Here is a 25,517-nt window from a genome sequence, read left to right as displayed (position 1 = left end):
AAATCAAGTAGATGTTCAATCCATGTTCAGCAGCTGGTCTTCAGTAGGTGCTGGCATCCTGAGGAAGTTGACTCTAATGCCAGTGAGGGAATGGACTTGCCAGCGAGGAGCAAGTGTGTAGCTCTTGCTGTCCTGGAATTTTCTCTCTCTTTTTGTAGACCAGGCTGGCCTTGAATTTAGAAATGCACCTGCTTCTGCCTCTCAAGTACTGGCATTAAAGGGATGGTCCACCACTGCCTGACCTTCCATGTCCTTTATATAGGCTGCCAACAGAAAGTGGAGCTCATTTAAAGACCGATCTTCCCATCTTTAAATCCAGATAATTAATTAATGAGTTCAAATAATTAAGACGAAACTCTCACAGATGTGCCCAGCTGCTTGGGCTGTGGATAATTCTAGATGTGTTCAAATTGACCACCGAGACCAGCCATCATAGCAGGTTGAACCTCTTATGCTCTCACTAGCAGTGTGGCTTTGGAGGGCGTGCACAGCAGCTTAGACTAGTGGTCCCAGTGAGGAGTCTGCTCTGTTTCCTCCCCAGGTTCCACCTGCCACTGCCTGGCTCATTACTTCCCTAGTAGATTACTGTCACCGCCGCCTCCCTCCAAAGTGTCATCCCTCCACATTCTCCAGGTCTGAAATTCAAAACACACCCTTCGAACACCCCTGGAGGCTTGTGGAGGCCCTGAGTCAAAGCACTGCCCTTGGCTTTGATCCCAAGACCCCTCTTCTGTCGGATCTCCCGCCCTGTTTCTGTGCAAGCATTCCAACCCCCTGGATGGTCTGTCCCTGGCTTGACTCTACCCAGCCTAGACACTGCCTCCTTGAGAAAGGCCTCCTGGGTCTGGACACAGGGTCAGGTCAGGGTGGTGGCTCACGTCTTCCCCCTTCCCTTGTCCTTGTCTCATGTCAGCACCCACCTCACTTCGGCTTGGTGTTTCCCAGGACTCTGGTGCCACTAGGAAGCCACTGACTCTACAGTGACAAGGCTTGTTTTTCCCACAGCTGCTGAGTCCCCCACTTCCTCTAGAGAAGATCTGGTTTGGAGCCCGGGCTGTGACCGACAGATGGCTGTCCAAGGACGTTTAGACATCATGGAAGAGGTAATGAGGGCACCGGAGGAAGGGGCCATAAAGCTTCATGGCCATCTGCCAGGCAGGAGGCTGGGAAGAGTACAAGTGTCTGGAAAGCCAGGCCAGTGGGGCTCTAACTGAGATGTTCCTTGGAGCAATGCATTATACACCCTACCTCCCAGGAGCCATTGCTTACACACAGCCTGAGATTTTTCCCTAGTTGGGTCTACTGGTTGGTTTTATTCATTAACTTGACTCAAGCTAGAGTCATCAGAGAGGAAGGAGCTTCATTTGAGGAAACGCCTTCAGGAGATCCAGCTGTAAGGAATTTTCTCAATTAGTGACCAACCAGGAAGGGTCTACCACAAGGTGGATGGTGCCATCCCTGGGCTGGTGGTCCTGGATTCTAAAAGAAAGCAGCCGAGCAAGCTTTGGGGAGCAAGCCAGCCAGTAGGCAGCACCCTTCCATGGCCTCTGCATCAGCTCCTGCCTCCAGATTCCTACCCTGCTTGAGTTCCTGTCTTGACTTTCTTTTTGTTGATGAATAGCAATGTAGAAGTATAAGAAAATAAGCCCTTTCCTCCCTGGCTTGCTTTTTTTTTTTCTTTTTACAATGTATTTATTTATTATTTATACAGTATTATGCCTACCTGTGTCATTGTAGATGGTTGTGAGCTACCATGTGGTTTCTGAGAATTGAACTCAGGAACTTTGGAAAAACAGACAGTGCTCTTAACCTCTGAGCCATCTCTCCAGCCCACCCCCCACACCACCCCAAACTTGCGTTTTTGGTCATGGTGTTTTATTGCAACAGTGAAACCCTAAGACATTGCAGAGGGGGGAAATGTTCAACCCTCAAATTTTTTATTTTGTTTTGCTTTTTTAAAGATGGGTTTGTGTGTGTGTGTGTGTGTGTATGTGTGTGTGTGTGTGTGTAGACCAGGCTGGCCTCAAACTCACAGAGATCCACCTGCCTCTGCCTCTCAAGTGCTGGGATTACAGGCATGGGCCACTGTGCCTGGCTCAACCATCAAATTTTTATGATGAAACTCGAGGTTCATAAATTTGTGTGGGAGAAAGGGTTTTTGTTTGTTTGGTTTTGGTTTTTGGAGACAAAGTTTCTCTGTGTAGCTTTAGCTGTCCTAAACTCACTTTGTAGGCCAGCCTGGCCTCGAACTCAAAGAGATCTGCCTGCCCCTGCTTCCCAAGTGCTGGAATTGAAGGCATGCTCCTCAACCACCTGGCTGAAAGTTTTATCTTTGTTGCTGAAATTTTTTGTTGTCATTTTTTCTTTCTTTTCCTTTTTTTGTTTTGTTTTGTTTTTTGGAGTCCTAGACTCACTTGGTAGACTAGGCTGGCCTCAAACTCACAGCAATCCACCTGACTCTGCCTCTCTAGTGCTGGGGTTAAAGGCATGTGCCACCATGCCCAGCTCTTTTTTTGTTTTGTTTTTTCTAGACAGGGTTTCTCTGTGTAGCCTTGGCTGTCCTGGATTTGCTTTGTAGACCAGGCTGGCCTCAAACTCACAGAGATCTGCTTGCCTGTCTCCTGGGTACTGGAATCAAAAGTGTGCGCCACCACACTGGACTTAGTTTTAATATTCGAATGCTATTATAATGTAGTTGACAACCTTATGTTTCTGTTTCAAGCATTAAAGCACTGTTCTGGCTTGAGACCCGTAGGCTTTATTAGGTTGCCAACAGGATCTATAGCAACGCATACCCTTTTAAGTTAGAAACAAAACTGAAAATTCCAAACTTGTCATTTAATGAGAACGCCACCAGGGGGTAGTGCGACAAAAGGAATATACACTCTTTGCCAGCTCCTAAACAGAGAAAGGTGCTTAGGAGTCCCTGTCCCAAGCCTGGCACCTTTGAGTGCCAGACAGGAAGATCTTTAAAAGGATGAGGGAGCAGCCTGTGATGTTGTTACCTAGAGAAACAGCAGAGATTGGGTGAGAGCCAGGATTCTATGTAGTCCCTTCCCTCTCCACTGCATTCGGTTGGGGCAGAGTGGACTTTTAAAACATATATATAATTTTGGGGGGGAGGCCTAAAATGTAGTTTTAATTAAAATAGAATTACATCACTTTACAACCTCCCTTTTCCTCTTACCTCTCCCAAGTACTCTTCTTCCTTTTTCTGTATTTGGGGTTTTTTAAATTATTATTAATTCATTCATATTACATCTCAATTGTTATCTCATCCCTTGTATCCTCCTATTCCTCCCTCCCTCTTGCTTACCCCCTACTCCCTTCCCCTATGACTGACTGGGGGAGACCTCCTCCCCCTGTATATGCTCATAAGGTATCAAGTCTCTTCTTGGTAGCCTGCTATCATTCCTCTGAGGGCCACCAGGTCTCCCCATCAAGGGGACATGGTCAAATATGGTGTACCTGAGTTCATATGAAAGTCAGTCCCCACTCTCCACTCTCCACTCAACTGTGGAGACTGTCCTGTCCATTGGTTAGATCTGGTTCAGGGTTCAAAGTTTACTGCATGCATTGTCCTTGGCTGATGCCATAGTGTGAGCAGAACCCCTTGGCCCAAATCCGCCCATCACAATGTTCTTCTTGTAGGTTTCTAGGACCCTCTGGATCCTTCTATTTTACCATTTTCCCATACTTCTCTCACCGAGAGTCCCAATAGGATGTCCTCCCCTCTACCACACTTTCATGATAAGTGAAGACTTTCATGGGACGTGCCCCTTGGGCTAGTGTCCAGATATAAGTGAGTATATACCATTTGAGTCTTTCTGCTTCTGGGTTAACTCATTCATTATGATCATTTCTAGTTCAATCCATTTGTCCACAAATTTTGGGATTTCTTTGTTTTTTATAGCTGAGTAGTATTTCATAGTATAATTTTTTATTAATGTATTCAGATTATAACTCAATTGTTCTCCCATCACTCGTATCCTTCTGTTCCTCCTACCCTCCCACCCCTTAGGTTCATGTCCGAGGGGGACCTCCTCCCCCACTTTATGGTCACAGGCTAACAAGTTTTATCTTGGTAGTGTGCCTATTCTTTCCTTGAGTGCCACCAGGGCTCCCCACCAAGGGGAGGTTGTCAAATATGGGGCACCAGAGCTCATGTCAGAGTTAGTCCCTGCTTTCCACATAACTGTGGAGGATGTCCTGTCCCTTGGCTAGATCAGAATAGGGGTTCGGTGTTTACTACTTGTATTGTCCTTGGTTAGTGCAACAGTTTGAGCAGACTCCCCTGGGCCCTGACCCACCCGTTACAGTGTTCTTGTAGGTTTCTAGGACCCTCTGGGTCCTTCTATTTCCCCATCTCCTATATTTCTCTTACCTAGAGTCCCAGTAGGATGTCCTCACATCTGTCCCAATCTCCTGGTAAGTGAAGACGTTCATGGGACATGCCTTTTGGGCTAGTATCTAATTATAAGTGAGTATATACCATGTGAGTCTTTCTGTTTCTGGGTTAACTCACTCAGTATGATCGTTTCTTTTTTCCTCCATTTGTCCACAAATTTCTGGCTTTCCTTGTTTTTTATAGCTGAGTAGTAGTGTAAATGTACAATTTCTTTATTCATTCTCCAACTGAGTGACATTTAGGCTGTTTCCAGATTCTGGCTATTATGAATAAAGCTGCTATGAACATGGTTGAGCATCTGTCTCTGTTGTGTGGTGGAGCATTTTCTGGGTATATTCCAAGGAGTGGAATACCTGGATCTTAAGGAAGCCCTATACCCATTTTTCTGAGAAAGGTACAGATAGATTTCCAAAGTGGTTGTACCAGTTTGCATTCCCACCAGCACACAGTGGACTTTTTTTAAGGGTACCACTACGCTAAACTAAACTTGACCCAACTCGGTGCTTGACTTTGCCCTGTCTTCCCACTACAGAAGGTGGAGAAGACAGTGGAGCACCTGGAGGCAGAAGTGACAGGTCTGCTCAGCCTGTTAGAGGAATTGACTTGGAACCTACCCCCAGGGCCCTTCAGCCCTGAACCTGGCCTCCTTGGAGATGGTGAGTGACTCAGATGGGAGAACACCTGTGGAGCATGTCATCTAGGGCCTCTGGAATCAGAATTCACAGGGGATGCTGTGTAATCCCAGGGACAGAGTACCTCCGTCCTCAAGTATTCTGTCGTCTACATTCCTCCATCTTAACATCATTGGCACCCAAGGCCCTGGCTGATGCTCAGACCATCCCCCAGCTCGAGTCCTGTTTTGTTTTGGGAGGGGTTGTTTGCTTTTGTTTTTGTTGTTGTTGTTTGTTTGTTTTGGCACTGCTGTCCAAAGAGATTGAAAGCTGGACAAGTAAGCAAGCAAGGACAAGGGGACCCTTTGGCGCCCTCTGCTGCTCACTTAGAGTACACTCTTTTCTTGCAGATCACTTCTGACCACCAGGGGTGGAACCTGTCAGCTGAAGTCATCCCTCTGAAAACCAAACCAGGTCTTCTTGCCTTCCTGCCCCATCTTTGTGCGAAATAAAACCTCCTACTTGGGCCCATGTCTACTAATGGTGACCTCGACCTCCGTAACCAGAGCCTCAGTTCCTTCTGTCACACACCCTGAACCCCACACGCTGTTCTAGCCCACAGACCCAGGTAACCTGTGCATCTGAACTCACAACTTTCAGGACACAGCACAGGTGTCACACAGAATGTGAGACACCTGAGGTCCAGAGTGGTAACCGGGCACAGAGGGCTGTTTAAGCAGCCTTGCTACCCAGCCTTGGCCACGAGCAGCAGTGCCACTAGAGAGGTTGTCAGAAACACAAGAGCATCGGTCCCACCCAGCTACCCCACCCTCCATCAGAACCACTGCCTGCGTGTGATCCCCATCCTGCCTCTCCTGGTGGAGAGGGGTTGCATACCCATTAAGAATCCTGTTACCGCCGGGTGTGGTGGGGCACGCCTTTAATCCTAGCACTCAGTAGGCAGAGGCAGGCGGATCGCTGTGAGTTCAAGACCAGCATGGTCTACAAAGCAACTCCAGGGCAGCCAAGGCTAACACAAAAAGACCCTATCTCGAAAAACCAAAGAAAGAAAAGAATCCCATTACCTGGCTGGGAATCCAGAGTTACAGCCTCTTAAAAAAAAAGGGGGGGGGGGCTGGAGAGATGGCTCAGCAGATAAGAACACTGTCTGCCCTCCCAGAAGTCCTGAGTTCAATTCCCAAAACCACATGGTAGCTCAAAACCATATCTATACAGTGTACATGCAGATAGAGCATGCATACATAAAAGAAATAAAATCTTGTAAAAATTCTATTTCAGTAAACAAAGTTTACATTACATAAAATTCACTTTGGGGTAGGGGGTTCAGGACTCGCCATGTAGACCAAGTTGGGATTAAAGGTGTACACCTGGGCTGGAAAGATGGCTCAGAGGTTAAGAGCACTGGCTGTTCTTCTAAAGGTACTGAGTTCAATTCCCAGCAACCACATGGTGGCTCACAGCCATCTATAATGAGATCTGGGGCCTGCTTCTGGTGTTTGGGCAGACTACTGTATAAATAATAAATAAATAAATCTTTAAAAAAAAAAAGGTGTACACCCAAGCCGGGCATGGTGGCACAGGCCTTTACTCCCAGCACTTAGGAGACAGAGGCAGGTAGATCGCTGTGAGTTTGAGGCCAGCCTGGTCTACAAAGTGAGTCCAGGACAGCCAAGGCTACACAGATACCGTTTCAAAAAAAAGAGTATACACCTAGCAAAACCCACCATTATAACCTGCATAAATTATGTGCTTTCATTTTTAGAGACAGGGTTTCTCTGTGTTATCTTGCCTGTCCTGGACTCAGTTTGTAGACCAGGCTGGTCTTGGAACTCAGAGTTCCGCCTGCCTTGTCTCCTGAGTGCTGGGATTAAAGGTGTGTTCCACCTTGCTCGTCCAAATTCTGTGATTTCTACTGTGTTCACTGGGTCACAAAGTGAGCACCATTAATTCCAGGACATTTTCAACACCACAGGAAGCACTCTGGGCCTATGCAGCACTTCCCTTCCCAGACTTCTAGAAACCGAGCTTCTTCCTGGACCTGCCCATTGAGGGCAGCTTCTGTGAATGGAATCTGGAGTCCTTTTGTATCAGGCCTTCACAGGACAAGTCCTCAAAGTCCACAGATGCAGTGTGTTATCCCTTCATATGGCTAAACGCTGCTCTGTTGTCTCAGTAGACCACCTTGTTCACCTACCTGTCAACAGGTCTTTGGAGTGCATGCACACTTGGCTATTAATGTAATTCATGACACTGGTGCCGCCTAGTCACAGATACTTTTATTACTCCCAAGTGTCATCCTTCTTCTCACTGTTGGGGAGAAGTGAGAGTTGGTCCATCCCATCCCTCCCGGCCCCCGCCGGCTACTCAGCTGAGACCTCTCGGGAGTTCTGCCCAGGGCTCAGGAGGCTAATTGGACACATGTCTCTGTAGCGTGTCATTATCCTAAGCTTTCTAACACTAGGAGGTGGCTGGAGTCCTCCAGGCAGCAAGCCAAGCTCTTATGCTCCTGGACCTAACAAGGAATTCCAGAAACTGTCCATGCCAGTTTCCTTTTCCAGATACCAAGGAGCAGAGAGCCCGCAGGGGAAGAGCCACAAGTGCCCTTCTGACAGGAGGTCCCAAGGTAATGTGCTGCTGGGCCACCTCCCCGGGTTTTGCCTGTCCTCCTCACTAGTCTCCCTGAGAAGTCACCCCAGAAACCACATAAACACCTTTCTGTCCTTATCCCAGGACCTAGGGGACCAGACACGGTTTTGACCTCACTCAGGGACTCCGACCAGCTCTGTGTCATGCTCAGGCCCTGTGTGCATCTGGAGAGCACCTTTTATGTGTCCTTAAAACATGACCCTGCCAGGTAGCTTGGGCTTGAGATTTCCACAATGTATGTTTCTAGTTCAACACATCCATTTTTTTTCCCTTTCAAAAAATGTATTCACTTTACATTCCTTCCGATTGTAGCCGCCCCTTCATTGCACATCCATTTTCAAAGGCTAAGAGGGTCAGAGTCTCTGAGTCATAAAGCGGAAGAAAACACGTTGGCAAACCAGAGAGACATTTCCAGAATGTTCCAGAGCTGGCTGACTTTAATTTGGAAACACAGCTTTTGGCTACAGACGTTCAGGTTTAAGGCACATTCCAAGCTACAAGGAGCCCTGTCATTGGCAGGAAACTGGCTTTAATTCTTGCATGGTTTTGCATGGAAAATCGAACAAATGATTTTCTGGCCTATATTCTAAAAAGGAGTGAGTTTGGCAAAAACAAAACTCATGACACATTCTCACCAGACATGACAGTACCCTTACAAGACCTTGCGTTTATCCAAGGCAAGGACGGGGTGCTTGCCCTCCTACCACTCTCCTCAGAAACATGTACACAGTAAACACACTTGTAACGATGGATAAAAAAGTTTTCAAATAAAAATACAAAATCACATGTCTATAATGAAGCTAAGAGTCTTAGCCACAAGCAACGAGGAATGATTGCAGGAGCTAGGAGAGAAAAACATCTATTCTGAACAACAAAAGGCTGTGAGGGAAATGGCTGCCTGAGAACTCTGGCCCACCGGGGCCCTTTCGGCACAATATGGGGATGAGGAGGGACCAGAAGGAAAAGCCATGGCTTTATGGGAGAGAGACGGTGCGCTTAGGGATATTGGATAGACTAGGAAAAACTGAGGGATGCTCTCTGGGCCTTTTCCTGGCCAGTGCCAGCAGGGGGCAGAGGGAAGCCACAGCCACTGCTCAGTCGTTGCCACCGCAGATCTTCAGTAGAATCTTCCGATAGTCTCCAGAAGTGTCTCCCTGGTGACAGAAACAAGAGCTAGGGTTAAGGAAAGCAAGGCCACTTCCTTCCCAAGTGTCCCTGTGAAGAAGTGGTCCTGCCTGAGGGAGAGTTCCCACCTAGACCGCACAGTGCAGACCTCCCTTGAACAAGTGCTGCCCAGTGGTCCCCAGACTATGTGAAACGAAAGCCAAACGCCGGGCTAGTAATTATCGCTCTTTGCCTAGAGCATTTACACTGGTGTTCTAGTGTAAAGCGATGCTGTTTCCTAACTGGGGAGCATCATATTTGTGACCACCCGGGAAGGACGCCATTACTTTTACAGCCTCCAACTTCTCACAGATCCATCTCTGTCTAGTGCCGCTGTGCTCTCTCCAGGAGAGTCAGGCTTAGCTCATTTCAGACCATGTTCTGTCACCCTGAGCTTTCTGAAGCTCTCGGAAGCCAAGGTCTGTGGCTTCTTTTGCCATCCCTACTAGTCACCCAGGCCACACTCTGACAGAAATGACAAATTCTCTGCTACCCACAGCCTCATTTTCATAGCACAGGAATGGAGATTATTTTTTCTTCAAAGATGAACCCAGCAATAACAAATGCTGTTGAGTCTGAAGTCAAACCCTGCAGTGCTGATGACTTACTGTCCCCTTCTGCTAGCCCAGCTCTGGCGCACCATGTTTCCTCCAGCGTTTGTGTAGACTGACACTACGCCTGTGGAGGAACTACTATTATCCTTAGAGATGCGGGGCCAATGCTGGGGATGTTTGCGGACCCTGCTAAAGGGTCACAAGGTTACCAGGTAGAAAGGCCAGGATCAGATGCCCCAGGCTGTGACACCAAGGCTGAGCTACCTATGCAATCTCCACTGTAAAGTGAATGGGGGAAAACGCTAGAATTCAGGAAGCAAGAAGTGAGCTCCACAGACCCTAGGGACTGGAGCTCTCTTTGGTGGAGCACCTCTCCAGAGTGATGAGGACTCGGAAGGTCAGGAACAAGATAAGGGAGGACCTCAGATTTCTCTAAGCCATTGGCAGGCAACTCCTGTTCAGTCATTATGCACAGCGATCCTAGCAGGTGGGAACAGAGTCACAGAGCTGTGACCTGCCCTGTGCTTGGGATCTTGCCATCAGTTTGGGAATAACTGGATGAGGAAGCCTTGGCTAAACACAGGGCTGCTCCAGAGGAGAGGGGAGGGAGACAAGAGAGGCCTGGAGGCACTGGGATGGGAGAGATGGCCTTGTCGGGCCCTGGTCCCGTACCGTGATGTCGTGGTACAGCGACTTGCCGTACATTCGCTTATATTCTCTCCGGATGTCCAGGAGGTCAAGCTCGCTGCGAGACACCATGATGCGAATCAGGGTCCGGTCTTTTGTTCCTGCTCCCTGAAGAGACAACATGACAGCGTATGTGATGGGGCTTCCCCCCTTCCCCCAAGGCCCCAGCCCTCCCTCCCTTCTACACTCAGCCCCCAGGCGGCTTTGACGTGCCCTAGATTAGGGTCCCCTGCACACATGAGCTACGTACCCTCATAGCCTTGTTGAGCCTTTCAGCAAAGAAGGCGGGGGTGTTCTTGAGGCATTTCACTACAAGAGAAGCACAGCGTGAGGGCTGCCGGGACACAGGAGGCACCCACTACCTAAGTGTCCTCCCAGGAAACCTGGACATCGAGTCTGCCACCACCCGTCTACTTCTCTTCCTGGTGACTGTGGCCCCGTGAATGTGGCTCCACACAACACAGGACCCCAACCCAACCTTCTTGGTTGGCATCACTGAGCAGAAACTACTGGGGGCTGTGCAGAGCATGGGGGCGGGGCGCTTAATATTGAGAAGGGACACCAACTCCATGGGTGCTTAGCATGAGGGGAAAGTCAAGGAGAAGAAACAGAGGCCACAGGGATGTAGTGCTAGTCTCAGGCCATGAAGGGAAATGAGGATCTATTTCCTGTCCCAGCCAGAAAGATCCAAGAAAAACATACTAAAAGAAACGGGCAAACTGATGTCCCTCAGCGAGTATAAAGAGAGGTGGCAAGGAACGCAGGACAGGGACCCAGCTCCGCATTAGAAGATTCCTAGAGCGGCCAAGACTTGCTGTAGAGGGCACACTGCTGTAAGAGGCACCACCCTCCCCATGCTGGAGGCCCAGCCAGCGCTCTCTAGAATGGGCCTCTTTCGCTGTTGCAAGTAAAAACCTTTCCGTGTGTTTCCCTCACAGACAGCTGACAACTGCCTGCAGGGGTGTATTTTTAGAGGAAACTTGGCAGGATGTGAGTCACCTTCCTCCAGGAGAGCAGCTGGCTAGGCTCCCACCCATGCCCACGTCACAGCTCCCTTCTGCACAGCTGCACCGCTGACACAGAACACAAGAGCCCTCTGTCCCAGAGGCTGGGGACAAACGGATCTCCCACCAGCCAGATGGCCCAGACTAGCAAACTCGGAGTCTGTAGTTCTCACTATAGCACCTTCGACCACAGGACACCCAGTGCCCACCCCCACCCCCGGCTTGCACCCCACAGTGCCCAGTGGGTGGGCGGGCAGGCAAGCCAAGCCCCAGACGCCTACCCACAGCCAGCATGCCCTGCTCCAGGTCCCCAGACATCTCCCGGCAGATGCTCTTCTCAATGTCTCGGCCCGTCATCCTCTGATACTCGTTGAAAACTACCAAGAAAGCAGAAGGGCCATGTCACAGTCTGAATCATGTCCGCTCAACTTTCCATGTCATAGTCCTGACCCTCTGCACCTCATGGTATTAAAATAATGCCACGGTGGTGGTCCCTGAGCCAGGCTAACTGGTGGCATTTCCACAGGAGGTCAGGACACAATTGTGTGGATTGACAAATCTTGGCTTGCAAGGGGCTGGCTTAGGGCGTTTTTGTCTTTTACTTTTTTTTTTTTATAACCACAGTGCTCTCCAAGTCCCACGAAGTCCTCAGCACTTCATAGCCAACAAGGCTCCACTGTATGTCCGTGTGGTTTGAGTCTCATTTAAGTCATGCTGGGCTGAACTATGATTTTCACTATGTTAGGTACAATGAATGCTGTGTGTGTGTGCGCGTGTGTGCGTGCGCGATGGAGTCATATCATGCAACCCTTTGGCTTCAAGGAATGCCCCTGTCTCAATCTCTCATGTAGCTAGTTTTAAGTGTATTATTTCTGACTTACAACATTTTCAAATGGGTCTGTTAGATACCATCTCATCATAAACTGAGGAACATCTATGTAGGAAGAGACCACACGAGGACACAGGAACAAGGAGGTTCATCCACAGAAAGAGAGGCCATAGGCCAGGCATGGTGGTGCATGCTTTTAATCCCAGCACTTGGGAGGTAGAGGCAGGTGGATCACTGTGAGTTCAAGGCCAGCTTGGTCTACAAAGTGACTCCAGGACAGCAAAGGCTACACAGAGAAACCCTGTCTCGAAAAATAAAACAAAACAAAAAACCCAACAACAAAAAACAAAAAAAGAGAGGCCTCAGAAGAAACCAATCCTGGCAAGCTTATTAATGTCTAAAACTCTAAGAAAACACACTCCTGTTGCTTACGCTCAGCCCACAGCACTGTCAAGACAGCTATGAGAGGAGACACGGCTATGAAGAGCCTCACTTCTGTTTCACTGTGCCCTGCCTGGACAGCCTGCCTGCTCCTGCACGGCCCATAGGAAACCACAGGAAGCCACACAGTCCACAGTAAGTCTAGTGTGCTGCCTCATGGCCTGCAGTCAGTGATCCCTTTCAAGGCAGTCTATCTGCACACCCATCTTTTTTGAGGGGAGGAGGTTGAGACGGGGGTTTCGTGCACCAGGCTCACCTTGCTCTATCCCACTGTGAACCCCGTGAGGCTCAGGCACATGCCACACACTCTTCTGTTGTGCTGAAAACCTTTCACTATAAACTCGGGAGCTGCTGAGTGCCACAGAACAAGCTGTTGGCCCCTATGAGAAGGAGCAATGCCAGAGCCCAGTGCTCACATCAGCATCAATTTCCCCGTCTCTATCCCAGGCTCGGGTTTTTATCAGCCATTTCCAAATCAGTGTCTGATACATCTTAGAGCTGTGATTTCCACTTATGTGATATTGGCTGAAATTTTCTGCATTTTCTCCCAGGTCATAATGCTTTGAAACCTGACAGTGGCCCACGTGCTCTACACTCATTAGAAGAAATGAAGATATGACATGCCACAGGAAGTCAACATGCTATGAATGAGCCCGTGGCCAGCTCAGCCCGTAAGGGGACTCTGTACCACACCCTTCCTCCCCGACTCCGGGACTAGTCCAGGAGAGAAGGCGGAAAGGCTATTAAGAGCCAGAGGTGGAGGGCTGGAGAGATGGCTCAGTGGTTAAGAGCGCCGCCTGCTCTTTCCAGAGGTCCTGAGTTCAATTCCCAGCAACCACATGGTGGCTCACAACCATGGCTCACAACCATCTGTAATGTGATCTGATGCCCTCTTCTGCAGAGAAAGCACTCATATGCAATAAATAAAATAAATAAATCTTAAAAAAAAAAAAAAAAGAGCGAGAGGTGGTTCAAAAAACAAACAAACAAACAAAAAGAGCGGGAGGTGGTGGATTGAGTGTTTTCCAGGCACGACAGGGCTAGTGCACAGGTGAACTCACAGGGGGCTGTGCCTGCATACACAAGACCTGTACAAGATCAAGCCAAAACAGCCAACACAGGCAGACAGGGCAGGGAGGGGCTCCTGGAGCTCACCCCAGCTATTAGCAGGGGCTGCATGCTAGAGGGTCGGTGGTTTTCTATCAGAATGTGGTCCCCCGAGAAGCTGCTCGTGTGTCAGTACCTGGCACTACACTAATGGGTAATGCTAAGTGGACTCAGCTTTATGAAAACGCATTATATGCACATATGAAATTCTTAAAACAATAAAAAAGACAATGAGTACATGCCAATGAGTGCATGTTCATCCACACTCCATCACGGCAGTCAAGAGGTTAAAAAGCATGCCCCGGGGACAGGGCTCAAGCCCAAACTCAGCCAGGTTCATAGCTGTGTAGGCCAACTTACCCAATGGCCTCATGCCAATCCTGAGACTGAGGAGATGCTGCCTCTGCTGTGTGCCTGGGTACCGCTAGGAGCCTCACCTCACTCCTACCCTGCGGCTCCTTTCCCAGCTGTCCTGTCCTCTGCTGTGATTCCCTCACCTGCCTGCCTTTTCTCCAGGCCTTCCCATCTAACTGACTGCTCCGTGCATTCCTACGATGGTGCAGAGGGACCCATCTTCAAACTGCTGCTGCTATCTCTCTGGTCCCCTCCCGAGATTTCTCACAGTCCCAAGGCCTCAGACACTTGCCCATGACCTCTCCTGCCACCCCAGCTTGTCAGCACACTATCTTTCTGAAGTCCTCTGCTCCTAATGTCTAGTCCATCCATAGCTCCTAATCTCAGTCGAGGGCCACTCCCCCAGCTGATAGAATCCCTCCGCCCTCCTCTCTTCTGACACACCACGTCTAGCTTACCAGCAAGCAGGCTGGACTCTGATTTTTTTTCTACCCCAACTCCCCATCCAGGCTACCACCAACTGCCCCTAGGTCACTGTACGGCTTTCTACCTGCTTTCCTGCTCAACGGTGGATCCTTCATTCCCCTTGCATCAGACCCAAGACCCAGGTCACCTAGGAAAGGGAGGCATGCTGCTCTGCAAGCTGAGGGAAGGCACTATCCTCCACTGAGGGCCTTCCTGTGGCTTCTGGCCTCTCGGGACGATCACCTAACTCCCGGCACTGTCAGCAGAGCTGTCCATCACTTCCTGCTACTGTCACTCTGTCTGCTCCAGATACACATATCCCCTTGGCTATGCCTGGGCTGTGCTGGAAGCCCAGGAGGGCTTTTGCACCCGTGTCTCCTCTTCAGGGCTTTCAATCATACAGTCTTACACCAGAGAGGACTGCCCCAGCCCCTCCCCCCAACTCTACTCCCTTCTACCCATTTCTGCCCCCCCCCTTTTTTCCTGTACACATTTCCCACCAGCTCCAGGTTATACTGAATATTTGTCTCCTAACATGAAGCCAAACCCATGAAAACAGACTGCCCATCTCCACCATCTGATGGACGGACACCCACTTTTATGTATCCAATAAGCGAAGCAAATGTTATCCAGCGTGGCTGGAAACAAAGCGTTTTCTTTCTCTTTTTGTTCCTATTTGTTGTTATTTGGGGGAAAGGCACACGCCATGTTGGTGGAGGTCAGAGAACAACTGTGGTTTTGCCTGCTGAACCACTGCTTTCTCCACTCGGACATCCCTCATTTCGGCGCTTGGTGAATCCACCTCCTTACCTTTTCCTTTGGCCTAGAGGCAAAGTTTGTAGGAAACTACTGTAAACTTTCCATAGTGTCTTTTAAGACACCACCAGGGGGGCTCTTGGGGAAGTGAAGGTTTATGCAGAAGACATGAGGCAAATATTCTGCCTGTCTGCCCTCATCTAACTGAGCTCGAACTGTCTTACCTGCCACCAGGTGGGCCCGGCTCCGGGAGCACAGAATGGCGTTGAACTTGGACTCATCTGTCCCTAGCCGGTTCTCCCCAGCTGCGTACAGCTCCTGGATGGGGAGGAAGACGAACGTGTATGGCAAGCGTCAGCATCATCTAGGTCCGGGCTCAGATAACCTAGGCAGCACCCAGCTCTGTACAGCCCAGAGGGGAAGGGCAGGGCCCTGGCAATGGGAGTGCAAGTTTGCTGAACTCGGTAGGCTGTGCTCACTGCAGACCCAGGCCCCTCATCTGTCCATGTAGAGCCCAGCATCTCAGAGGAGCGAGGCTTTGCAGGGGGATGCCAGGCAGGGCTCTGACTTGAGGTCATGACCCTGAAGCTCACGGGGCCACCTGGATAACTTAACTGAAGGAAAAAGGTGAGTCGGAAAGCTAAGAGGGATCCTAGCCAAATCCTCAGGGACGGCACTTTCCAATAGCAGGACAGAGGGCCACAGGTCCAGGCCTCAGGAGAAGCCAACTGCCAGGTTCCTGTGTGAAGTCTCTTAATCATGGAAAGCAGCTTCCCTCTGTATAAAAACCACGCGTGTCGTGATGAATCTTGCACGTGAGAGCTAGTTACGGGGATGAAGAGATGACCCTGACTCGGCAGTGAATCCAGTGCCCTCTTCTGACCCCCAGAGGCACCACACATACACATGGTTCACAGACATGTGTGCAGGCAAAACACTCGTACACATGAAATAATAAATCTTTAAAAAAAAAAAAAAAGAACTAAACGTGGGCCTTCATTGGTCCTTTTCTATGCTTTTCTACATACACCACTATGTTAGCTCAGCGACATCAACAGCTTGCTAAAGCCTATGAGGGGTTGAGCCCCAAACATTTGCCAATCTGCAACCTTGCCCCAGACCTCCAAGATGCTTTCCAGGCCTCAGACATTTGTGGAAGCAAAGGGCACTGATACCCCAGGACACTCTCCATTTGAGATCCCTCAGGACAAGGTGATGCTGAGCAGGTCAGGAAGGGAGGAAGCAGAGCAGAGGTTTTCTGGAAGGGTTGGGGAGGTCCGGCCATCCCACTCAGAAGGAAAGACAGTCTGAACTGGGCAGCAGGCAATGCAAAATTATATAGCTAGGCGTTCGGATGCCTGACTTTCCCTGTTTTGTCTGCAACTCATAAAGTGACAAAGGCAGGGTTTTAAGGATATAGGGCTCATTTCTAGGCCCACAGACTCAGAAGCTGGATATGTCAAGCCCCCGAGCACCTCTGGAATTCGCAGCTCTCGGAACCCACCACTGACCTTTGCTCTTTCCATTCCCAAGCACTTAGCCACAAAGCAGGAAGCATGACCCAGCTCTGGTTCAGCAAGCCCACAGTGTCACCTCTCCAGCCACCATACTCACCTGGACATCTCTCTGGACAAGGGACATGTCCACGTTTGTGCTCTCATCACGGTTTCCCTGAAAGAAAGGAGGCTGTTCGGCCAAGCCAGTCTTTGGAAGACCACACCCCTCCCTCTCCACTCATTTGCCAGTGCTTTGGTGCCCCCCCCCTCCCTCCAAGTCCCTCTCGAATATCCTGAGGCGGTACCTGAGAGAGGGAGATGAGGAGCCGCTGGAAGTGTCCGGATGTGTCACTTCGAATGGCCTCCTCCAGAGTATTTTTGAACTCTGAAAGAGAGACACCAGGGTCTACCCTATAGGCATGCTACCTCTAAAGGACATAGCAGGGGGCAATGCAGACAAGGGTGCAGGCATCTCAGGCCGGAGGTGACAGAAGCCCATCTAACCTTCCAGGCTCATATAAACTTGTGACTCCAGGGTGGCCAAAACCCCACTCAAGATTTTCTCAGCCCCTTCCAACTACAGGCACCTGCCCTGTGTGTAAACAGCAGGCTGGGTGGGGCCTTGGGTCAAAGCCCAGGGAGTTGGGAGTGACAGGAAACAGGGGATAAGGAGGCTAGGGACAGGAAATAGGGGACAAGGAGGCCAAGGACTAAAAGGGCCCTGGAAGAGGGTGTGGCCGGTACACAGGGAGCTTCAGACCTGTTTTGTAGGCTCGGCTTAGCTCCCGGATGTGCTCGTTACTTCGGGAAGCGAGGATCTCAATTAGGCAGGCCTCATCAGTACCAGCCCCCTAGGAATGCAGAGAAAGAACAGAACAGGTCTCATGCTGGTGACCGGGCCCTCATTGACACCCAGGAAGGATAGCAGGTACCACCCAGCAACAGAGGCCCCTGCCACAGATACCGCCCCCATTCATGCCCGAGAAGCTGGCTCCTCTCCCAGCCCCAATGAGATAAGGACAAGGGTAATGAGTGAGCATCACACGAGGCGTCATCCTCGTGGACAGGAAACTGAACGAGAGGGCAGAGTGTGCAGTGCCTGTCCGACGTCACACCCTGCTGGGTCAGGCTGAGGTGCAGATCAAAATCTTCTCTGTCCAAGTGAGACAACAGGTGGGGGATGGGGGAACCCAAAAGCAAGATGATGGGCGTGAAAAGGCTAGAGTCCTGAGGGACCTGTCTGCAGTCATCTAGGGAAAGAAGTCAGAAGGGATGAAAGGAACGGCTGCGCCCAGGATAGCAAGAAGGCAGAAAACGGGGTCAGAGGCCTGGCTTTTACGTCAGTCTGAATCTTGGCTCTGCAGCTCACTGTGTGACCTCAGGCAAGGCGCTTAACTTTTTGTGCCAAGTTTCTTATCTATAGTGCGAATATATGTACATCTACCTCTTAAGGAGTCCTTAAGGGGACTAAATGGGCTAGCTTGCGCAGAACATTTAGCTGACAGGTGGTTTTTAGGGTGACCACTGCCCACATGCTATCAGCAACTTACTGGAACTTACATGTTAGCATCTTACCCAAAACTCCCTGCGCGTCCTAAAAGAACACCCACTGTCTCCACTCATGGATTCAGGTACATAACAGCTAGTCAGTACAGACAGCCCCTTGCCTGTGATACTCTAGCATTCTACCAACTTCTTATAAAGCTGCTGGAGGTGGGGCTGGAGAGATGGCTCAGAGGTTAAGGGCACTGACTGTTCATCCAAAGGTCCTGAGTTCAGTTCCCAGGAACCACATGGTGGCTCACAACCATCTATAATGTGGTCTGATGCCCTCTTCTGGCCTGCAGGTGTACATGCAGCCAGAGCACTGTATACATAATAAACAAACAAACAAATAATCTTTAAAAAAAAAAAAAACCAAAAAGCTGCTCAGGTGAGTACTGACTACTCCTGGGCCCAGGCCATTGCCATCCTGTCCCCTGTTGGCACCCTCTAGACTACAACAGGTAGTTGGTTTCAGCCAGTCTCCTCTCCCTTCTGGACCACGCACAAAGCCCTCACTCAGCCTCTAATAGAGGCAGAATCTGTGCCAGGCATGCCCCTGAGTGAGTAGCTCTTTCTGGGACCCTCTACACACAAAACACACTCAGCCACAGGGCTGACGAGCGGACAGGACCTGGTCAAAATCAACAAGACCTAGGAAAACAGAGAGGCCAAGCTAAGCCACAAGGTCGGCCCTGTGCTGAATTTGGGTTCCCTCAGAGCTGGATGTCTGGGATGAACACAGACGTGGGGACAGACATCTCTAGACACAGCACAGGACAGACACAGCTGATAGGACAGTGAGGTGGGGGCTCAGGAACGGTTAAGACTTCTCCGTCTTTCCGAGTCTTAGTTCCAGCTCTACCCCTCCCCACCCGCAACAGGGTCTCTTCCTCTGCTCCGTGGGCTCCTCACACACGTTGCTGATATTTGCTAAGAACAGTCCTACTGCATGAGAAGGACCTACAACAGACTGGGGCCCCTTCTCATTGTCACCAGTGTCCTTCACAACCCCAGCAGGCCCATTTCCTGAGATGGAGGCACAGACACACTCCCTGTGAGGAATGATATGTTGTTACTTGTGGAAAAACTACCAGCCGGGCTGGCTATAGCCAGGAATGGCCGGAAGTCAGGCTAGGCAGCAACTGGTAAGTGGGTAACACATCACCCGGTCCCCTTCCGTCTGGGCTGTGGCTATGCACACATGTGAAGGCAGGCTCACACAGGCACAAGGACACACCTTGATGGCCTCCTTTATCTCATAGACATCAAACAGGACCGGGGTCTTCATCAGGGCCAGGATAGTCTTCTCAAAGTTTCCCGACAGTTCTGATTTCAGGTCTTTGATCAAATCCTGAGTGGGCAAGCAAACAAAAGCTCGGTTTGAAAAAACACAGATGAAGAGCACTGCAGGCAAGGGAGCACTACAGGCAAGGGAGCAGACATGGGGAGAAGCCTGAGTGAGAGCACTATCGTTCAGTACCTAAGACTCCAGACCGGAAACTCAAAACACAATCCCCTTAAGCCTTTTCCACCAAAACCGCTTACATCAACTAAGCCTGGATGCCCTGAAAGCAGACGAGGGAAAGTGAGGTCAGGGAGGGGAGAACTGGCGTTATCTCCAGGCTCTTCTTGGCAGAGCCAAGGCTAGAACCTGAAGCAACCTTAACTAAGCTCACTGTCCATCCTGGAGATCCTGTCTCATGAGGCCCCAGCTTCCGGAAAAGCGGTGTGGGCCTGTGGCTACGCTGTTGTAGGGCCTAGAGCTTGGCTTGGGAGAACCAGGCCACACTGGTCTCCCTGCACGCCCCCCTCTGCACCTCACCTTGCCATAGGCGGTCTTGAAGGACAGGAGAATCTGCTGTCGCTGCTTGTTGGAACGGCTCCCTAGGCAGTCGATGATGGCCTGCTCGTCCGTTCCTGGGAACGAGGATGGAGTAAGCATGATACAGGCTATGACGATGCTCTGTTGGCCACTGACTCTCCCAGCATCTCCCATTCATTCTCCTGGGCATCTAGACAGCTCCTCTTCCATCTCCCTGAGGCCAGGCTTGCCTCCCCTCCTACACAGTGAACTGCCCAAGGAACTAGGGACACAGGTGGGAGTTAGTCTGGTCTCTTACCAAAGCCCTTCATGGCTTTCCGCAGGACCTCAGCATCTCGCAAGGGGTCAAATCCAGAAGCATCCATGATGGTTCCTCGGTTTCCAAACTACTCAGACAAATAGCCACAGGTAAGATGATGCACCCCACTACCAACACGTGAGCCTTGGGGCTACTTAGGTCCAGTGCTTTTGACTTCAGGCTCCTCTAAGTACCTTGGCTCTTAGAGAAGGAGTTATTTCGGGGTAGGAGGCGGTAGAAGAGTTCTTACATCTTGGGGTGGCGTGGGTGGAGCAGGCCCTTGAAGGGGCTATTGGGGCCTATGCCTCGCCCATTGTTTGCTTCCTGTCTGCTATATGGTAGACAGCTCTGGTTCACCAAGGGCTCCCCGTCACCTGTCACGATGTTCTGACCCCACCACAGGACCCCAGTGACAAGGCCAAACAGCCATGATGGAAACCCTGAGCCCAGTCAACCTTTCTCCTTTTAAGGTGTGCTCCTCTCCGGTATTTACAGACATGCTGACTGTAGCCTAGTAAGTGACCTAGTAAGTGCTAGCATCTGCCGGTTATCAGGGCAGTACGGAGTTTTGGCTCTGAGAAGAGATAGCGGAGGAAGAATGTGCGGAGGTGGGAATAGGAGCAAGGAGAGGCAATGGCCCCTCTGTCTAAAAATAGTCAGCCAGCACATACCACCAGCCCTGTGCTTGGCTGGGTTGGCCATGTAACCATGACAATGAGTTCTAGGCATTGCAAACATGAACTGATCTCCAGAATGAACCAAGACAAACCCTGGACAAACTGCCAGATCTTCTCTACCCAGAGAGGATTCTGAGAATTTTTCCCATTTGTCAAGGAGGGGCATATAAGGGGCCCCCATTGGGCACAAGGCCAGGAGACTGGAGGCCTTGGGAGAAATCTCTCGTGATGTGCTTCAAGACCTAAGGAATATGCCCTGGGGTGGGGAGAGGGATGCAAGAGAAATCAGAACTATTTTGCTACTACAATATGTTGCAGCTGGAGGCATGAGCCTTCCCCTGTTCCTTCAAGCCCCCAAGGCCTTATGGGATGGGCCAGGGATCAGTCTCTAAACTTAGCTTGGACTGGCACTCACCTGAGATGGAGGCACAGCAGGGGTGACAGTACTGGATCCTGAGTATCCTGGGTAACTTGGCACTGGCTGCTGCCCAGGGGGTGGCATTGGTGACTGCCCAGGATAGGTCATTGGAGACTGTCCTGGATAGGCCCCTGGGGGCTGCTGCCCAGGGGGTGGCATGGGCTGGCCTGCCCCTGGGTATGCTGGATATGAGGGCATCCCAGGAGGCGGGTTTCCCCCTGGTGGAGGATACATGCCATAAGGAGGGACAGGCTGCTGGGCAGGAGGGGGCTGTCCAAAGCCACCAGGGGGTACTGGAGGATAGCCACCCCCAGGAGCCCCAGGATACAGGTTTGGCATGTTGGCTCCTCCAAATGTCCCAGACATGTTGGCTGCCTGCCAAGTACACAAAACAGAGCGTGAGACTCATGGGCCCAGAAAGACCAGCACCCTGCCCATCCACCCTCCCCTTACTGCAATGGCTGTTGGTAAGGAGCCTCCTACCAAAATCCCCCACTTTCAGTACTATGTACACCTAGCAAACAGATGCAGGCACCACTATGCTAGGCTCAAACCCCAGGCCCATGGGAAAAACACAACCCTGCCATGGATGACGGGTACACTCGCTCAGTAAGTAGGGCAGCTGACACAGGCTCTGTATGCAAACCAGCTCCTGCATCCCTTCTGCAGGAAGCATGGAAGAAGAGGCTGCCTCTTCCAACCAAGACCCATTTGGTACAGCTAACCACTCAAAGTCTCAGAAGGTACAGAGGCTGCTTCTGCAGGCATGGGGTGACTCTGTCACATCAGCTGAAGTAGATGAAGCTTGGGAGAGTTTGCACCTGCCTAGAAGTAAAGCCTGAATCCTCACCTCAGCCTCTTATGCCCACTGAGAAATGGGTCCCACTATCTTCATCACTTACCCTATCTACCCCTTACTCCCCCAAGTTCATCAGACCTATGGGCACCTTAAAGACTGGCTGTCCCTAGAAAATTGAACAACACATTTATCTACCATGTCAGATGTTTGTTCAAGGTTCCCCTCCCCCACTTTTTAAGGTCCCTTTTCTTCTTCTTCTTCTTCTTCTTCTTCTTCTTCTTCTTCTTCTTCTTCTTCTTCTTCTTCCTCCTCCTCCTTTTCTTGTTTTTGTTTGTTTTTAATTTAAAAAAAATTTTTTTTGAGACGGGGTTTCTTTGTGTAGCCCTGACTGTCCTAGACTCACTTTGTAGACCAGAGATCCCCCTGCCTCCGCCTCTCAAGTGCTGGGATTAAAGGTGTGAGCCACCACACCCGGCTTTCTTTCTGCTTCTTATTTTGGGGGAGCTAAGCCTTTTGGAGGCTTCTCAAAAGCTCCTGATCCACTGCACACAGTGTTGATCTACTAGGGACTCCTAGCACACTAGTGAAGTCTCAAAATGGATCTGAGGCTGGGTGGTGACTGTTGACCTTGTCCCCCCCCCCCCACACCCACACCCACACGTTTCCTTATAGCGACACAAACCTGACTGAATGCTATTGGTACTTGAGGCTAGCATAGGATGGTCTGATTGGCCCTTCAATAGTATCAAGGCTTATTATACATTGCACAATAACTGCACCTTGAGTCTGATTCCTGAAATTCTGCCTGGGCTCTGTCACCACTCACCCTCCTTCTGCCCCACGCCCCCTTCCTGACCCTCACACTATTACTTTTTTTTTCCTAGTTCTTATTTTGAGACAATGTCTCACTAAGTTGCTCAAAAGAACCATGACCTTGGGATTCTCCTGCTTCAGCTTCCTGTTGGAGTATGGTCTGGTGCTCTGTATTTGTTATTGCTTCCCCGCCCAACCCCCCACCCCCACCCCCACCCGCACCCCCAGTGATTCTTCTCACTGCAGATTGTCAGGCCTTGCCTCCCCATTTGACTAATAATGAAAGCCTGGGCAGCCGCCAGAGCAAAGTAGGCACCGCAAAAGGCTTTGCAGAACAGGGGGGAATCTTGAGAGAGGAAAGCGGGACCACCGACATGGGTAAGATGGAGAAAGCACATGGCCCAACTGGGGTGGGTGGACATGGACAACATTAGCAGGTATTTACGGGCTATGGGCGGGAGGTAGCTCAGTGGGAATTATTAGAAGCAGACAGCATGGGCTGAGAGATATGGAAGGTGACTTAGGGATTAGTATCGGCCCTGCCCCAGGTGAATCAAGGCTATTCTAAATACAACAGGTGTCTGTGTCTTTTATTGATTGATAGAGGGTTAGAAAATATCACCCTGAGCTGGAGAGGTGGCTCAGAGGTTAAGAGCACAATCTGCTCTTCCAAAGGTCCTGAGTTCAATTCCCAGCAACCACATGGTGGGCTCATAACCATCTATAATATGATCTGATACCCTCCTCTGGTGTGCAGGTGTGCATGCCGGCAGAACACTGTATAAATAATAAATAAATAACTCTTAAAAGAAAGAAAAATAAAATACCACCGTAATAACTATAGCCCAATAGTAATATTTATTAGTCCATACTTTTAAACTAACAGCAACAGCTTTCCAAGAAACTAAGATCACAGGCCTATGCCACCAGGGCCTAGCATCTATTTTCCTATCTTTCTCTCCTCCCCCTCTCGCATCCACCCTCTGCCCTCCCCTTGATTCTTTTGTTTTGACAGGGTCTCTCTGTGCTCCAAAGGCTGGACTGGAATTTTCAGTCCTTGTGAATTCACTTACCAAACACTAAGCGTATGCCACAATGCCCAGAACCGCCTGCCACTTTTCAACAACACCATCTGGTAACTTAAGCTACTTTCTGTCTCCTCTCCACAGATGCTAAGTGTGCCTGAACTGAGATTTGTATGTGTGCAGGTGCACAAGGTCACATGCTGTCTATCTTGTTTGAAACATCATCTATCTCTGGCCCTGGGATCACCACACAGGCTAGACACGCTGGTCGGCGAACCCAATGGATCTGCCTGTCTTCACCTCCCTAGCACTAGGATTACAAGGACAACACCTGGCTTCTTTCACAGGGATCCTGGGAATTGAACTCTGGGCCTAATGCTGGTATAGTAAGCACTTTACCCCCTGGGCTACCTATCTCCCCAGCCCAGAGATTTTGTTTGCTACATTTATATATTCCCAGCACCTAGGACTGGGCCTGGCATAAATGTGGGTGTCTACTAGTTGCAGTATTCCCACATGTTTGTTTTCAGATTATAAGACACACTCTTAAAAACAACAAATAACAACGAGTACACCTTTACCTGCTTGCTACATGGCCAAGAACCTACCGGAACAACACTGTATGTGTTCCCCACCCCATACCTCTCCACCACACACACCCTTCACTTCCCTCCAGGCTTTGTGCTCAGCTCCTGAGAAATTCTCAATAAACTTCCCTGCAGGCACCTGCCTTACCAGACCTCCCAGGGCCACAAGGACCTAAGAGGCATCAGCTCCAAGACTCTCTTTCCCTCATATAGTTAGGAAAACGAGGCCCAGAGAAGGGTGGGTGGTAGACAACTCTCTAGGTTGCTGTTCAGTCCTCTGCGCTCACAGAAACAGCCACAAGGTCTCCTGGAGCTCTCGGGTCTTGATCCCTATAGCCCTGTAGCCCCTAGCCCAGGGGCGCCTTGGGAAGGCCTGACTCACCATGCCGGAGAGGTAGTCCTGGTTGAACTGCCCTGCATAGTTGGCCACGTTATCCAGCCCAATAGGGGGCATGCTGGGAGGGGGGTAGCCAGCACCTCCCCAGGGACTGCCACCTGAAAGCAATAGCAAGCCATCAGCTCTGTATCCCTGGCCCAGTGACAGGTCAGAAAAGACAGCTGCAGAGGGAGCTGCTGTGGTAGCCAAGCAGAGTCCCAAGCCACTGTTATAAAGACCCAGAAACAATGGAACAAGAGTGTCGGATAAGTGGAGGAAGGAGGCTTTCCCTTATTCTGGGGAAGAAGGCAGGTTCAGCCTTCATGGGGGATCCAGGCATGCTTTGTCCCCTCAAACCCAGCATCATGGGGTGAGAGAACAAATACACCCTTGGGCTCTGTGCTGAGCATGTGACAGCAGTGAGCTCCGCAGAGACTAAGGATTCTCAGATAGAGGCATACAGGGCCATGTCAGGAGAAACAGACACCATAAAGGACAGTAGCAGGGAGAGCTCGCTGGGAGACCAGCACAGGCTGGCTGTGCCTCCTGGGGCAAGGCTCTCAACCACTCTCACTCATGTTTGCAACGAAGACACGTGTGACCTCAAGCTGCTG

At 50.3% G+C, this 25,517-nt stretch overlaps 2 protein-coding genes across 3 annotated transcripts in view; one reads left to right on the top strand and one right to left on the bottom strand.

The window, feature by feature from the left end:
• PLAC9 (placenta associated 9) overlaps positions 1-5,560 on the top strand; it is an 11,034-nt gene extending 5,474 nt beyond the window's left edge. Inside the window, exons 2-4 of the mRNA XM_084796251.1 lie at positions 1,006-1,103; positions 4,941-5,064; positions 5,430-5,560. Of these exons, the coding sequence (XP_084652377.1) occupies positions 1,006-1,103; positions 4,941-5,064; positions 5,430-5,440 (233 nt within the window). The 3' untranslated portion in view covers positions 5,441-5,560. The remainder of the gene's footprint in view (positions 1-1,005; positions 1,104-4,940; positions 5,065-5,429) is intronic.
• Positions 5,561-8,090: 2,530 nt separating this feature from the next.
• Positions 8,091-25,517, bottom strand: part of ANXA11 (annexin A11) — a 47,452-nt gene continuing 30,025 nt past the window's right edge. For both annotated transcript variants that reach the window (XM_084796249.1, XM_084796250.1), the window contains exons 3-15: positions 24,910-25,022; positions 21,301-21,678; positions 20,209-20,296; positions 19,911-20,005; positions 19,326-19,439; positions 17,304-17,394; positions 16,849-16,928; positions 16,662-16,718; positions 15,272-15,365; positions 11,377-11,472; positions 10,342-10,400; positions 10,077-10,199; positions 8,091-8,840 (exon numbers count right to left, since the gene is read on the bottom strand). In XM_084796249.1, coding sequence (XP_084652375.1) covers positions 8,781-8,840; positions 10,077-10,199; positions 10,342-10,400; positions 11,377-11,472; positions 15,272-15,365; positions 16,662-16,718; positions 16,849-16,928; positions 17,304-17,394; positions 19,326-19,439; positions 19,911-20,005; positions 20,209-20,296; positions 21,301-21,678; positions 24,910-25,022 — 1,448 coding nt within the window. In that variant the 3' untranslated portion in view covers positions 8,091-8,780. The remainder of the gene's footprint in view (positions 8,841-10,076; positions 10,200-10,341; positions 10,401-11,376; positions 11,473-15,271; positions 15,366-16,661; positions 16,719-16,848; positions 16,929-17,303; positions 17,395-19,325; positions 19,440-19,910; positions 20,006-20,208; positions 20,297-21,300; positions 21,679-24,909; positions 25,023-25,517) is intronic.

Source organism: Acomys minous (assembly GCF_964271855.1).
Source record: "Acomys minous genome assembly, chromosome: 9".
Lineage (NCBI taxonomy): Eukaryota > Metazoa > Chordata > Mammalia > Rodentia > Muridae > Acomys > Acomys minous.
The sequence above is the reverse complement of the archived record's forward strand: the minus strand, read 5'-3'. Positions and strand labels throughout refer to the sequence as shown.